This window comes from Rhinolophus sinicus, chromosome 13 (assembly GCF_057876585.1).
Source record: "Rhinolophus sinicus isolate RSI-liver-muscle chromosome 13, RSI-T2T, whole genome shotgun sequence".
Classification (NCBI taxonomy): Eukaryota; Metazoa; Chordata; class Mammalia; order Chiroptera; family Rhinolophidae; genus Rhinolophus; species Rhinolophus sinicus.
In genome coordinates, this window is record NC_142513.1 from 13,115,618 (window position 1) to 13,131,432 (window position 15,815).

Consider the following 15,815-nt stretch of genomic DNA (forward strand, 5'->3'; position numbering starts at 1 on the left):
GTCTTCGTTACCAAAACTACTTTAAAATCAGGAGAAAGAAACCCTATTCATGTCGATGTCTTCATTTTGACCAACTCAGAGGTGGTTAAAATGCAGTCAATGAATGTGGACGGCCCCGTCCCATAGAGTCCCGGAGACGGCAGCCTGGTTTCAGGGTTAAATAGGAGGTAGAAGAGAGCAAGGGAGGTGTTTTCCAGGAGAGCCAAAAGGAAAAGACATCATGGATTGGTAGGGTCTTTGAGGACAGGGTAAAGCAGGTCCCCCTCTTTGAGGCGCTGTGCACGCAAAGCAATCCAAGGTCTGCCTGACCCTGGTTTCCAGGCTGCGTATTTTCGGGGCCTGAGCTGGGAGCCTTTCCGCGGTGCCCTGACTTCCCCTGTCTTCTCTGCCAGGGTGTGGCTGCCTGGCGCATGTGTGGCTGCCTGAGTGCCTGGGAGGTGAGTAGGTGGGGGTTCCTGAGGGCCACCCGGATTAGCATCTTAATTTCTGGAACAAAGTTATTCAGGCCTCGCCCAACCAAGCTGCTGTGGCCCATTTCCCAACCACTGCTTTCATCCCTTCTTGCCTTCTGCTTGCATTTTCTGAGCATGCTCTATCTGTCTGGTACCCCATGCTGCTGGGGACTGATGCAGGGGTGAATGGGTGGGGGCATGAACCGACTCTCATCTGGATGTAAAGTGAAGCACTGTGTCCAAGTGAGGTGGGTTTATGTCAAGGGCAAAACTGCAAAGTCTATCCAGCAGCTGAAGCCGTTCCCACACTCAGCAACTTGAGACCTGAACTCGACCCTTGCTAGCTCTTGTGGGGCCCTGAGTCTGAACCACGTGTCTCCACCCCTCTAGCCCCAACCTTTGGAAATGAGAGCTAGATGGACAACGCAGGTTTAGAAATGAAAAGCAACTGCTTCTCCTGGATGCTTTATTGGGGACTTTCAGTGGTTTCTAAGCATGAGCGGCAGTGACACCCAGACTCACCCAACATGCAAAAGGCACAGGAAAGTGAGACATGACCAGGGCAGGCAGCGTGGCATGGTGGGGCATGAGGGGAGCCCCACAAGTGATGGGAAAGGTGGGCATTAAAGGAGATGGCTTTGGCAGAGGCTGGGAGAGGGACTTGAGGTTTATCCCCCTCCAGACCCACCCCTGCACTCGGGCCGGGACTGACCTTCTAAGCAGGTCAACATGGCTTTTACTGAAAGTCCACTTCACATGGTGGGAACACTCAGCTCCAGGTGGGAAGAGGATGATGGATGCTGCCTTCAGGGATTACCGGGAAAATGCCAAACCAAACTCACTGGCCACATCAGGAAGGGAATGAGGCTGTGCTCATGGTGTTGCTCCCCGTCATGGCCTGGTGGTTGGGTGCCACTGTCCTGGCTCGAGCCAGTGCTGTCTCAGTCCATGTCCAGGAGAAGAATGAAGCCCCTTCCAATCTTCAGGGGCCTCCCATGGGGTGTCTGGGCCTCCAGCCCTACCTGGAGGCTGGAAGAGTTGAGTCTTGATGTTGGCTTTGTCCTGTGGAAGAGTTCCCTGGGCAAGAGGGAAGGGGAGGCGAGGGGTCAGGCCCTCTGAGCCCCCAGCACCTCCCAGAATCTGGGCCCTGGTGGGTGAAACAGCCTGGGACTCACCTCAGATCCTAACCAGTCCCCACAGTTCCATCTTGAAACCTTGAATCGAAAGAAAAGGCATTCGTGTTTTGTTTCTGATCTCTCTCTCTCTCTCTCTCTCTCTCTCTCTCTCTCTCTCTCTCTCTCTCTCTCTCTCTCCCTCTCTCTCTCTCTCTCCTTTAGTAGAGCCGTGGCCTCAACTCACGGCATTGGCAACGTCTACTTCTAAACTATGGAATGTTTTCACATTGACAATAGAATTACTCCGAACAAGGGGCAGGGAAAGGCTGTCCAAGTTCATGAGACAGTGCGTTACTGAGAGCTCATTGGGGATCACACAGCACAGAGACACTGACAGTCAGACACCAAGCCCAGGCCTGGCTCTAGATGTATTTTTTCTTGAGGTACCAGTAGGCAAAGTAGCCCATCCCGCCCAGGGAGCCCATGAGGAAGGAGGCCCCAAAGAAAGATGGTGGTTTCCGCTTGACCAGCCGGAACGCGTTGGGGATGACGGCTGACAGCAGCGTGGTGTGGATGTCACCAAGGACTTTCCGGAAGGCAAAGCGTTTCTGGACCCTCTCGAAGAAGGACTGCAGGTTGGGCCGGCTGCCATCTTCCCAGTATTTCTTGGACAGTCCCAGGAACTTGAGGCGATGCAGGGTGGCTCCCAGAAGGACGTCAGCCAGGGTGAAAGCACAGCCGCACAGCCACAGCTCACATTTCTGTCCTAGTGAGGGAGAGAGAGGAGGGGGAGGGGGGTTGGGTGCGGGAGGCATCAGCTTTTCTCCCCCCACACACTCACTCTTCTCTCATGGACTCCTCTGGTGTTGGTCTGCCTGCCATAGCATTTCCCCAAGGTCATTCATTCCTGTACAACTTTAATGATTTTGGCCATGTCCTTACACCATCCCTACGATCCTTTTTTTCATTTAAATCAACTGACTTTTTATATGTGCAAGGACTGAGCTTTGGGAGTTCAAGATTTAGATACTGGGCAACAAGAGAAACCAGTAAAGGAGCACAAGAAGGGGCAGCCGTGGAGGTGGGAGACGACCCAGGACAGTGGGGTGTCTGGAAACCAAGATGAGAAAGTGTCCCAAGGAGAAGGGCATGCTCAGGTGGGTTCAAATGCTGCAGAGAGGTCAGGAGGCAGCCTGAGAATGGTGATTACATTTGGCAGCCGGTGACCTTGGTTAGAGCAGCTGGCGTAGATGCTGACAGCAAAAGCCTGGTTGGAAGGACTCCAAGAGAGAAAGGGACAAGAACTGGAGATGGCAAGCAAAGATCACTCTTTCAAGGAGTTTTGTTGTCACGGGAAGGATGCACTCAGAATCTGAGACACGTCAAGAGTGGTTTTGTACGTTGGGAGGAAAAACCCAGCATGTTGGTGGGAATGATATTGCGAGGGGGTAAATGATTCTCCAGGAGAGAGTGGGGAGAATTCCTGTGTGATGTCCTTCAGTGGATGAGCGTGGAGGGCATCTAGTACACAAGGACTAGTCAAGGACAGTTCAGCCCTGGTGATAAGAGGGAGTGTGGGGTACCATAGTGCATCAAATCAAAGTCGCCATCAAATGTAAGACATCCACCCCAGATGTCTTACAGAGAACAAGTGAGTACAGTGAAGCAAGAGAAGGGCAGGGGAGTGGAAGGGCCAAGCAAGGGGCGTACTTGTGACGGTCAGGGAATCACCACTCAGTACAGGGAGAGGTGAGCATGAGGGGGTGCAGGGCAGTGAAAGGAGGCAGGATCAGGGGTGGAAGGCTCCAGCTATAGACTGGATGAGTGTAGACAGATTTGTAGAGCAAGGACTGAGCCCCGGGGCACTTCAAAGCTTAGATATTGGGCAATGAGAAACCAGCAAAGTTTCATGAGGGGAACCCTGTGAGGCGAGCGTGGTGTGATTTCCTTAATCCTCACAACAATCCTGTCTGGTAGGTGCTTTTATTATCCCTGTTTTACAGATGAGGAACCGGCGGCACAGAGAGGTTCAGTAACTTGGCCAAAGCTACACAGCAGTGTGACCTTGAGCAAGTCCCATCTCCCCGAGGCTCAGTTTTTTCATCTGGAGGATGTACATGTCTTTAACTGTCGTATGTATTAAGCTAGTATGTTCCAGGCGCTGTGCTGAGTGCTTTTAATTTTTACGAGTCCAACAAGGGGGGGGTTAAGGTTTTAAGTTGCATTATTATCATCCCATCTTGCAGATGAGGAAACTGAGGCCCCAATAGGGAAAGCACCTTGTCCAAGTCACACAGTAGAGGCAGCAACGCTGAAACTCTAACGCAAATCTGTCTGACTCTAAACTCTTTTAGAACACTGTGCTCCACGACATTTCAATATACATACAGTAGGTGTGTGTGTGTGTATGTGTATGCGCGTGTGTGAGTAAGCTACGAGTGTAGCAGCATATGTTGCATAGGTGCCATAAATTTGCAGAGTTGACTAGACAAGACTAATAGGCTACCCAAAACAGCAATGGGAAGGTCCAGGATGAAATTTGAAGGACCGTGGCAAAGATGGAATGTAAAAGGAAAAAGGAGCCGAGTAGTGTGGAAAGGGTGCTCCAGCCTGGAAGAACTACAGGAGCAAAGGTGTGCAGGTGGGAATGAAGCTGGCATGCTCAGGGTCCAGAGAAGAAAGCCACTTGAGAACAGGAAAAGTTACCGTCAGAGTCTGGCTGCAGCATGAAGAAGCCACAACACGTCCTTAAGCAGGGCAAAGGTCACCATCACCACCACCACCATCATCACCTTCACCAACCTTTATTAAATACCTACTATGTGCTAACTGCTGATCTAAGCACTGTACGTGTATTACATGTATTATTTCATACAATATCTCAGTGTCTCTCTGAGGTAGGTCTTATTACTATCCCCATTTTATAGATGGAAACTGAGGTCCAGGGAGGTGAAGTACCTGACTGATGGTCACTCAACTAGTGAGTGGCCAAGCTAGGACTTAAAGCTAGGTCTGTCTGACTCCATGGCCCATGATCCTAACCACCTGGGAGGTCCTCTGAGATCTTGGAATAAAAGAGGTTGGTACTCGGCAGGGACGGGGGGGCTGGATGGGACCAGCACCCACCTACCCCAGGGCTGGTACCCACCTTCGTTCTCAAGCTTCCTCTTCTCCAGCTCAGCCTCGATCTGGTCCAGCACCATGGCCAGCTCCCCGAGGATCTTCTTCAGGTAGCTCACATCGTCATGCTCCAGGATCTTGGCCTGGGGGGCAGGATAGGCAAGAGCCAGAGGAGCTGAGTCGGCTTCACTAGAACCCGGATGACCAGAGCTTGGCCCAAACCCCTCTGCAAACCCAGCCTCCCAATATCCCGCCAAGAGTATAGGGTGCTCCGCGGTTACAAAGCACCGTCATCTGGGGCTCACAACACTCCTGTGAGCTTGACTTCCTGCCCAGATCCCTTTCACGTGGCTTGTACTCTCAGACACCAGCTGCTGTGAGGGATGGTTGATAGCAGCTCGTAGCTGCCCCTTCTCCGGAGAATTGCTCTTAGCCAATGAGGAGCTGCCTGGAGACACTTGGGAAGTTATCCCACACCCCCCACCAGGCAATCGGTAGCCAATGACTGACTGGGGTATAAAAGGCTGGTTGCTTGCCTGAAGGTGGATTGGCTTTGTGGTACCCCTTATGCTTCAGAGCTTCCTGTGGGGTCAGGTGAACTTTGCCCCTTCCTCCTTCCTGCCCCTCCCATCCTTACCAGGGTCTCCTCAAGGCCACACTCACCCAAGGACCTCTGTCCAATGCTCTGCTATTAGGGACACAGCCCAAGACATGGGGAAACTGAGGCTCCAGGGGACAGTGGCTTGTCCAAGGTCAGAGAGCCAGGAAATGACTGAGAGGACGGGGTTGGAAAAGCAAGCCAGGGAATTTTCCATTTCGTGTTATCCACTGACCCCCTTCTTAGAACCAGTTTTCTCCCAGTGGTTCTTTTCCATGGAAAAGATGGTGGGAAAGAGGACTGAGCAGGCCTGGAGGCACTCACCATGAGCTTCTTCTGTTTAGAAAGGTAGGGCTCTGAAAGCTGGGGTTCCTCTTCATGGTCCAACTTCATGAGGTCTGTCGTGGCATTGGCTAAATGTCCTGGGGAAGGAATAGGAAAGGTCCTGTCCTTTCAATGCCCAGCGTCACCCCATTCCTTTCCTCACAAACTTGATCCCATCCAAACACTGGTCTGGGAAGGAACCATAGCAAAGGCCAACACTCAGATGCCAAACTGCCCGAGGCTCAGGATAGTGGGAAGGACAGATACAGAAAGAAATCGCTATGACACAGCATGGTCGATCCACAAGGAAGAGTGAACAGAATGCTGTGGGATCCACAGGGCCACCCGACTGGGGCACAGGCATCCAGACCCCTCACTGAAGACAGCCCACTTTGGAGGATGAGTAGGAATTTTCCAGACATGGATATAACACTGAACTTGGACACACGCGTCCTTCAGTGATTGTCTCTCCCAACCCCCTTCTGTAGAGGGGCTAAATAACGTTCCACACTCGTAAATGGCAAGCAGGTTTTGAACCTGGGTCTGTTTGATTCTTCATCTAGTGCTCACTCACTGTACCCCTACAAGGAAAGACTTGGTTATTGCAAGAAAAACTGTAAGAGACCTTTGGTGTCTTGAAACTTTCACTTTGGGTGAGGCAACTTCCCTGGGGATTTAGGGACTCGATGACGCATCTTTCCTGGGAAAACTGGCCTTGATGCCAAAAAGGCAATGGTGACAGAAAGTGAGTCAATGATGGAATTCAAGCCAGCATCTTGAGAATTATTCTTAATGGGAGGGAGGAAGTAGCCTATAATGTAACTTCAAAAATCGTTGAAAGTCTAACTGTAAACAGGGTTTTACAAGAGGAGGTGGAAATATGAAGTGGTATAAGATCTTGGGTACTAGTCCCTCATGGGGCAGGATTTCTCTGGAATTCTTGGTCAGTAAGTCTGGATAATGGTGGGTCCAGTGTGTGGTGGTGCCCCAATCCTGCTCTGCCCTCTGCCGTGAGCCCAGCTCTACTTTGACGTCCCTTAGGCTTCTCGAACACATTCTGGCTCATCTTCCCCGCTGCACCTGCTCCTCCTCTGCAGTCTCCCCAAATTGCAGCATCCGTCCCCCACACTAAGCTAAGCCAGATGCCTGAACCCCTCCTTCTCCCTCCTTTCCACCCCAAATCGGTCCCAGGTCCTGCTGATTCTTCTCTGTAATCTTTCTCATATTTATCTTCAGCTCTCTGACTATCCCTGTTCTTCTGTTGCCTGGTTCATTTTGACTCACCGTCTGTCTGTCTGCACTCTCTCCCCTCCAAGTCTTTCTCCCCACTTCTGCCAGAGAGATCTCCAAATACACACTTGACCATGTCACTCCCTACTTAAAACCCATCCCTGGCTCCTCACTGCCCTCAGCTAATGTCTAAGCTCCTTAAAAGACCCAGCAGGACCCATCTCCTCTCCCATCACGGACTCGACTTTCATTGAGTTCTCCCAATTGTCCCTGTCTCCAGATGGGAACATTTTAGCCACTCCAAATGCTTGGCATTCCCTGAATGTGCTAGACCATTCCAAATCTCCAGGCCATTGCTCACACTCCTTCCTCCTGGAATAGCCTTCTCCTGTATTCCTGAAAACCCCCTTGCAGATCTAGTTCAAGATCATCTCCTCCACTGATCCTCTCGGAGGTCTGACCACTCATTGCCTTCGTCCTCCAGTGTACATTACAGATTTCTGCCAGAGAATGCAAACACACTAAGAGGTATCATTGCACAACTTCATTTACATTTTAGTCTATGCGAAAATGCCCTTTGGATTTGTGCAGTGCACAACCTAGATTGCTGTATATGGAGATTTTGCTGCTACTGTACTTATCTCTGGACGTATGTGTCTTCCACTATCTTGTTTCCCCGAAAATAAGACCTAGCCGGATCATCAGCTCTAATGAGTCTTTTGGACCAAAAATTAATATAAGACGTGGTCTAATATAATATAATATAAACACTGGGTCTTATATTAATTTTTGCTCCAAAAGACACATGAGAGCTAATGGTCCAGCTAGGTCTTATTTTCGGGGAAACACGGTAGAATCAGAGCTTCTGGAGAGCAGTGGCTATGTCAAGTTCATCTCTGTTCTCTTAAAACCCAGTACTGACCTGGCACAGAACAGGAGCTCAGTCAGGGTTGAATGAATGAATGAAGGAAGGAATGGAATGAGTGAGTGAATGAGGGACCACAGTTTTTCAGCTCCTCCCTCTGAGATTTCACCATTCACTGCCCTACCTCCTGGCCTCCTAAAAACCCAATAAACACATTCCCAGGCCTTGCAGCTTCAGGCTATATTAAGCCTCATTGATGTTTCATGAACGTGAAGGTCAAGTACAGCATTTTCTCTCTTGCCAGTCACTGGGCTGCCCATGTGACTCTCTTGAGACTCCAGGAGGGCAGACGAAGCCAAGAGGGGAGACCTTGGACTGATTGGAGGGTCACTGCAGGGCGACTTCTGCGTCCCATGAGGTCTCCCCCCCCCCCGCTGGGCTGGAGCCCTGAGATGCTGGGCCTACTGTGGCCCCCCCCACTGCCTTCTAGGCACCTTCACATAGCTCAGGGCAGGACGGGGGAGCGCCTCCAGCCCCCCAGCAACACTTAGGGACTGCCTCCTCCTAGTCCAGGCTCACCTAGATGACAGTTGGGACTCCTCACTGCTCCACCCACGCTTCTCAGTTGAGTGACTTTGTAAAATGAAGATACAATCATATCACTGCCCATCACTGTTTCTCCGCTGCTCTTTGGATAAAATTCCTATTCTGCCAGACCTGCTCCCCAGACTCACCCCATCAGCACGTGCTGCCCCCCTGGGCTACACTTCAACCACACAGAACTTCCTTCCGTTCCCAGAACACCTAACACCCTCTCCTGCCGTTGAACCTGAAAGGAGTCTCCCTCTCTTTCCCCTTCTAACTCCTAGTTATCTTTGGACATTGCTGCATTGCAGAATCCTTCCAGGCCCCAGAGGCTGGGATGGGCATCTTCTGTGGTCCCCCAGCCTCCATGCTCCCCTTATCATAACACTGATTGACACTAGGTTAAAATTTTCTAAATCCATTTGGTTTTGAACAGGTTGTGCATGCATACTTATTTAAAAATTCAAACATTAAAGAATGTACAGGGAAGAGTTAACCTCTCTCCTCTCAACCTGCAGTCTCTTAGTTCTGCTCCCCCACAAGCAAGCATATTGGCAGCTTCTTGTGTATCGTATCCTTCCAGAAATACTCCTTGCTTTTGCAAGCATCTGTGTATCCACCTCACCCCTTTTCAAATATATTAATGATGGCACACTAGATGAATTTGTTTGCCTTTACTTTTTTGTTCACTAATATATCATAGAGAGCTTTCCATTCTTCTCTGCTTATTTTTTTTTAACAGCTGCACAGTATTCCATTGTATGGGAGTCCTAGAATTTATTTATCCAGTTCCCAACTCATGGGCAGCTGGGTATTTCCAACCTCTTGCTAGTACCACCTATGCTGCAATGAATATCCTTGTACATACTTATTGTACACACATCCAAGTGTAACTGCAGGACCACCTCCAAGGTGTGGGCCTTCTTATGTTGGATACAGAGTGCCAGACTGCCCTCCTGAGAGGTTGTTCAAATTTACTTAGTCGCACACTGTAATTACCCGATCACTTATCTTTCTGCTTCCATCAGAACTATGACCCTGGGAGGATAGATGCTGTGTCTGTCCCCATCTGTCCCCAGCCCCCTGCCCCAGGCCTGGGTCATAAGAAACCTCGTAAATATTGTTGACTGAATGTGGACAGGACAATATAGATCAATCCTGCGTGTTGTTTGAGGGCACTCTAAAGGGACGAGATTGGGTTCTACAACCTGGCCCCTTCCCACTTCGAACATCAGCCTCATTCCTTTGAGAGGGCGGAAGTGATCATTTACTGAGCATCTATTATCTACTTAGAATCATCCCTTTTCCTCTGTTTATAGGACCCCATGGTGTTTGCACAGAGCCTGGACCAAAGTCTGTAACCAGTTGTTCATGGGTAACCTGATTTAATCCAACCCCCATTTACTGGGTGCTGGAAACAAAAGGATGAACTAGGCCATGGACATGTCCAGGCTGGCAGTTAGGATAGTACGTGGGTGATGCTTGAATCAGAAATCAGAGACCCCACGGGGGGGCTTGCCATATCTGAGCATCCTTCCTTGATGACGGCAACTCTGATGTCACTCAGTGCCCTGGGCTGCCAACTAGAGCACTGACTTCCCTGGGCCCCAACTCTAGATGTCTGGGGCTGGGACTCCTGTGGGGAGGTGCCCCAGCTCCCCATGAGCAAGACAAGCCTCTGGGGAGACATAGCCCTGTTACCACTCTATGGGATAGCAAGACAAGAGTAGGCGCCAGGAGAGGGGAATGACAGAGAGACTGCCAGAGAGGGAGAGAGCGAATGCGATGAAAGGCCAGATAGAGTGATGGAGAGAAAGCAAGCAAGAGGCAGAGAGAGACACAGAGAGAGACACAGAGCGAGACAGAGAGAAACAGGGAGAGTCAGGAAGAGGGAGAGAAGGAGGGAAAAGAGGAAGAGACAGGCTAGTGAGAGGAAGCGGAGTAGGAGGAGGGAGGACCCACATTGAAAGGGAGAAGGTGAGCAAAGAACAAGGTCTCCCTGAGGGGGCTCGTGCGCCCCACCCCAGGCACTCACTGCGGATCTCGGCCGTGGCGTATTTGGGGATCATGGAGTCAGTGGTGAGCTCGGGGTGCAGGATGCAGCCATGCGTGTAGGCATCCATGGGCAGTGCGTCCAGCAGCTCGCGGTACTGCAGCACCCGTGCGTGCTGTGGGCTGCCCGCCTCGGGCATCAGGGCCACCACGTGCTCTGTAAGGCATAGCCAGGGGCTGGACTGGGGACATGGGTCCTGCCTCCACTGTCCACCCCCGATTCAGAAAGCCCAGCCTCTGGTACCCCAAAACCCCAATTCCAGCATCCTGGAATCCCGAAATGTCATGGTCCAGATGTCCCGGGCCCACGCCCTTTCCCAGACTCCTTGAGATAAAGTGCGGTCCAGCTGAAAGGGGGATCCTAGAGCTGCAGCCTGCCTACCTCTCCTCCTGGAGCCCTCCAAGCGGTTCCCTGAGGGGCAGGTGGGGGTCTGGGCCCCTTGTTGCCAGACTTCAAGAGAAGCCTGGATGCTTAAAACTAAACTCCTTGCTTTTTAAATGTTGGCAACATACTCATATTCTTTTTAACCAGTGGGCCTTGATCCCCTCTCAGCTGCTGTTTGCAGCCTCTGCTGTGGGCAGTGAGCTCCTGAACAGAAGAAGCAAGGCCAGAGGGAGAGAAGGGGAGGGGACATAGTGTTCTGCAGGGTTCTGGGGTGTCGGCCCTATTCGGTCTGCAAGGTTCTAGGATATCTGGGCTCCTGTCTGTGGGTTTCCTGGGAGTCTATGGCCCTGGCTGTGCTTACAGGGTTTTAGGAGGCTGGGCCTCCTGCCGACCTGGCGTCCCTGGGAAATCTGGGTCCTGTCTGTGGGGACTCAGAACGGGGTCTGGGTCCTGCTTGTGCCTGAGGGGCCCCCAAGGATTTGTGGCCATGCCTGTGACTCTAGAGTTCCTGGAAAAGGAAGCTGTGATCCCAGAGCTCCACGCAGGGTGGTGCTGTGTGGACCATACCCTTTCCTGGAGTACCAAGGGGCGGGGGGGGGGGGGGGGGTGGGGGGGTGTGTCCCCGGGGATCTGTGGCTATGCAGTTCCTGGGGGGCATCTGAGGCTTGCCTGTAGCCCTGTGGCTCCTTTCGGGACAGACTGGGCCTTGCCCACGGCCCCAGAGCTTTCTCCCGGCTTGCCAGGGCTCTGGGCCCGCGCCGAGGGGTGCGGCCACCGTACCTCCCGTGAAAGTGCGCTCCACGTAGTCAATGATCTGGTCGTAGTCGCTAATGATGTTGTCGCGGTGGATAATGACGGGCACCTCCTCGCCCAGGTTGAGCCGCATGAACCACGGCTCCTTGTGCTCGCTTTGAGGCAGGCTCACGTCCCGCTCCTCACACACCAGGCCCTTCTCCGCGATCACCAGCCGCACCTGCAGGCGCCAGGGTCAGAGCGGGGAAGGCGAAGGCGAAGGCGGGCAGACACACAGGGACGGTCTGCCCAGGTGGGGGGGGGGGCATGTGGGAGGGAGGTCAGAGGTCACTCACAGGACGGGCACGGTGGCTTCCAGCCCATTCTTGGGCACGTGAGGGGGGGTTATCTCCCAGGGGCCTGGGGCCTGGTGGTTACGGGGCTGGGTTTCACAGCTGCACATACACGGGATAGGACTCCTGGTTCTGCTGTGTGAGTTCGGGCAGAATCTTTAAACTTTCTGATCTTCAGTGTCCTTATTTGCAAAATGGAAGTATTAATGGTACCAACCCAATGTCTGGTATATAAATGGCACTCAATTCACAACCAACATTATCATGATTGGACTCTCAACCTGGCCTTGAGGGATGGAGTTGGCCAGGAAATTTGCCGAAATTTTTATCAGCAGCTAATTATTTCAAATTAGTTGAGAAACAAAATGAGGTGAAAAGTAATTTGCTGACATTGGTCAAGCCCTTTACTGCCCCAAACACCTTCCCCTCTGTTTTTTATGGATGCTCACAACAGCTTTCTAGAGGATGGCAGCGTGGGGACTATCTCCCTGTTTTTCTTGATGAGAACACTAAAGCCCAGAGAGGGCAAGTAACTTACCCAAAGTCACACAGCAATCTAGCAGCACACCTAAACCTGGAAGAACTGGTTCTTGACTCCCGGACCAGTGGACTCTACCCTGGGGGCTCCTTCCAGGGTGTCCTGGATCTGCCCCCTCCTTAGTCTTTCCCTATATCTCTAGGGGGTCTCAGACAAACATTTAAGCTGGTGGAAGCTAATGGAAAGCCTTGAGGCTGGGGCATGTCCTGACCCAGCCCAACCTTTCTGAGCTGGAATACAGTTAGTGACCACCTAGTTCAATTGCCCCCTTCCTGTGGACTGAGACTCAAAAAGAAGGTGGGACTTGTCCAAGGTCCCCCAGCAAAAAGAGAGTAAGTGACTCCACCTCTCCTGAGCATCAATGTTCCCCCACACCCAGGTGGAAGCTCTGGGGACTGGACATCCCCAGCCTCCCTCCCTACGCCAGGAGTTAGAAGCCCATGGGGTCATGGGGTTGCATGGGGTCATGTTCAGAAACTTGGACTGGGTGCCAGATTATGTCAGTTCAAATCCCAGCTCTAGCACTTACTTGCCAGATGACTTGGCTTTACAAATAGCCTTCCACTGTGTGCCTCAATTTTCTCACCTGTCCAATGGGAGTCCCACTAGCAATTCCCTCAGAGAGCTGTTGTGAGAATTAGATAATTAGTCACTGAGGAACAGTGCCTGGAATACAGTAGAGGTAATGTGACTTAGCTACTTGCATTAGACTAGGTTTTGAAGGCATACAGATCTGGATTTGAAGCCTGGCTTGGCTGTTTATTTGCTGTGTGACCTTGGGCAAGTCACTTGACCTCTCTGATCCCTAGTTTCTGTGAAATGAGGAATTTAGTCCACTCCTTCAAGGCTGGCGCGAGGTTGAGATGGGATGATGTGGGTGAAGTCCCAGCACAGGAGGTTAATACATGGATTCTAACATCACTATTATCACACACATACACACACACACAGACTGTCCTACTCCCCCTGGTTGATGTCCTAGAGTGCTTCATGCCCCACGCTCACAGCTCACAAGAACACTCCCTTCTGTTTGGTGAACTGTGGGGAGGGAGAGGTAATTAGCCCCCAAAGCTCCAACACTCCTTCACAGATTCCTTTGCTCCGTTAGGCAAAAGCAGGTCCTGTAGACAGCACTGGGGGCAGGCACCCTGTCACTGCCATGGCAACGCTGTGTGACCTTAGAGCCATCACTGCCCCTTCCTGAGCCTCCTCTTTCTCATTATTAAACCAGGGGCTGCAGCCCTGCCAGAGCTGACACTACATTCAGACCACGCAGGAGACAGGGCTGTGGGAGGGAACTGCTGGGTCTGTCTGAGAGACGGGGAGGAACGGTGGCAGAGAGTAAGTACGCGGGGGTGGCATCTGTTGGGTCTGGGTGTGTGAGTGTGCAAGTGTCTGAGTGCAAGTGCCTGAGCATGAGCGGCAAATGTGTGTGTGTGTGTGTGTGTGTGTGTGCGTGTATATGTGCGTATGAGTGTGGGTGTGTATGCATGAGTGTACCAGTAAGTATGAGTATTCAAGTATTGTGTGAGCGCGTGTGCATTAGTGTGGATATGAGTATGAATGAGCGAGAGCACCTGTGTATGTGTATATTTGAGCTCACAGGTGGTGACCGTACCCTGGAGAAGCACCAGAGCAGTTGAGGCTGGAGTTCATTTGTCTGCAGCCCAACTGCCCCATTCCCTTCCTGGCCTCCTCCTGCCTCAGAGACGTGGCTCTGCCCAGTCATCCAGCGTCTGGGCCAGCCTGGGGCCTCTGAATGGGTGGAAACAGAAACCAAACTAAACCTTTGCCCTTGGCATGTCCAGTATTTGGACTCTGTCTTGGCATGGCACTTGCCCCCAGGGACCACTCCTGGGCCATGACCTGGGACTCCAGTGAGGGTGCCAGGTGGGGCTGCTGCCTGGGAAGGGGACTATCTTTAGAGGCATAACAGTCCTGCTTGGAGCTGCCTTGGGTCACTTCGGCAAGCAGCCAAGGAGACTTCCTCCTTTCGCTGAGCTGTAGGCCAGAGCCATGTGCCATCCTGCGGGGGAGGGGTACACGGGAGGAAGCCAGGCCCAGGTGAAGGGCATGCAGTCGCCAAGGCCATCTGCCATCTCTGCCTCCTGGGGGCCATCTCTGCCTCCTGGGGGCTGGACCAGACTCAGGTGGTCACCACTCAGTGTGAACAGATATCAACCATCTCTGGACAAAGTGTGGTTGCCTGAAATATACCCACTGGTGTTTCATTGTCATGATCAGACACTGTCACGCCTCACTCAAGCCCTTGTTGATGAGGCAACTGGGATGGGTTGGGTCGGTGTCTCTTCTCAGCCATTTAGTTGCTGTGTGACTTTGGAAAGGATACTTAGCATCTCTAAGCCTCAGTTTATTTATCTCAAATACCTTATTTTAAATTAATAAACTTTATATCTTAGAGCAGTTTTAGTTTTACAGAATCAAATACCTTTTTTTTTATGTAACACCTATTACAGTTTATAAATTTGTCACTTTCCAACACTTATTTAGTCAGTGGCTACTCTGTAGCAGGTCCTGTTCTAAATATGGGAGACTCAGCAGTGAACAAAGATCGCTGCCCTCGGGGAGCTGACATTCTAGCGGGGGCAGACTGATAATAAGCAGTTAAAATGATAGGGTATGTAAAAGATGATGAATGCCTCAGAAGACAGGAAAAATACAGCAAGGTAAAGGGAATTGGGGATGCCAGGGAGACAGGTGACAATTTTAAATAGGGTGACCCATTGCGGCTGGCCTCTCTGAGAAGGTAACCTTTGAGCAAAGGCTTGAATGAAGTAAGGGAGTGGTCTACAAAGGGATCTGGGGATGACTGCTCCAGGCATAGGGACCGCCAGTGCAAAGGCCCTGGGGTGGAAGCATGTCTGAAGAGTTTGAAAAGGCCACATGTGAGGAGGCCAGTGTGGCTGGAGCACGGTGGGTGAGGGAGAGGAGGGGAGAGGTCAGAAACGAGTATACACTGGAAACTTATAATCCAGACTCCCAGACCCAAGGATCCATGAATAAATTCAGGGAGTCCTTGAACTAGGATGGGAAAATTACATGTTTATTTCAGTGATCTCAAACTGACATTTAGCCTTTGAGTATAGGTGACAAAGTACGGTAGTGTTAGCAGTGCCTGTAACATTGTCACCACTGGATCAGATATTTTCATCATTTCACAGTTGTCACAGTTACACTCATCGTGACTTCAATATTACAGTAGTTATCATTGCTGTCACTGGATTGTGTTATATAATGGGTTAATACGGAAACATATGTCATTAGGTAACAAATCTGTTTTAAAAAGTATGTCAATAGTTGTACTTGAATATGACTGGTTTCCTTTCCAATCTAATAATCCTATGTATTTTCTTTTATTCAATTAAGACCATTGTTCTGAGAAAGGCCCACAGGCTTCCCCAGATTGATGAGGGGTCCATGACCCAAGCAAGGCTGGGATCCTGCA

General features: G+C 51.2%; 1 protein-coding gene across 6 annotated transcripts in view; it reads right to left on the reverse strand.

The window, feature by feature from the left end:
- Positions 1-1,709: 1,709 nt before the first annotated feature.
- The window catches only part of GDAP1L1 (ganglioside induced differentiation associated protein 1 like 1), a 34,055-nt gene continuing 19,949 nt past the window's right edge, over positions 1,710-15,815 (reverse strand). For all 6 annotated transcript variants that reach the window (XM_088789117.1, XM_074317194.2, XM_019748663.3 and 3 more), the window contains 5 exons: positions 11,507-11,699; positions 10,325-10,498; positions 5,610-5,707; positions 4,716-4,830; positions 1,710-2,333 (listed from right to left, as the gene is read on the reverse strand). In XM_088789117.1, coding sequence (XP_088645243.1) covers positions 1,990-2,333; positions 4,716-4,830; positions 5,610-5,707; positions 10,325-10,498; positions 11,507-11,699 — 924 coding nt within the window. In that variant the 3' untranslated portion in view covers positions 1,710-1,989. The remainder of the gene's footprint in view (positions 2,334-4,715; positions 4,831-5,609; positions 5,708-10,324; positions 10,499-11,506; positions 11,700-15,815) is intronic.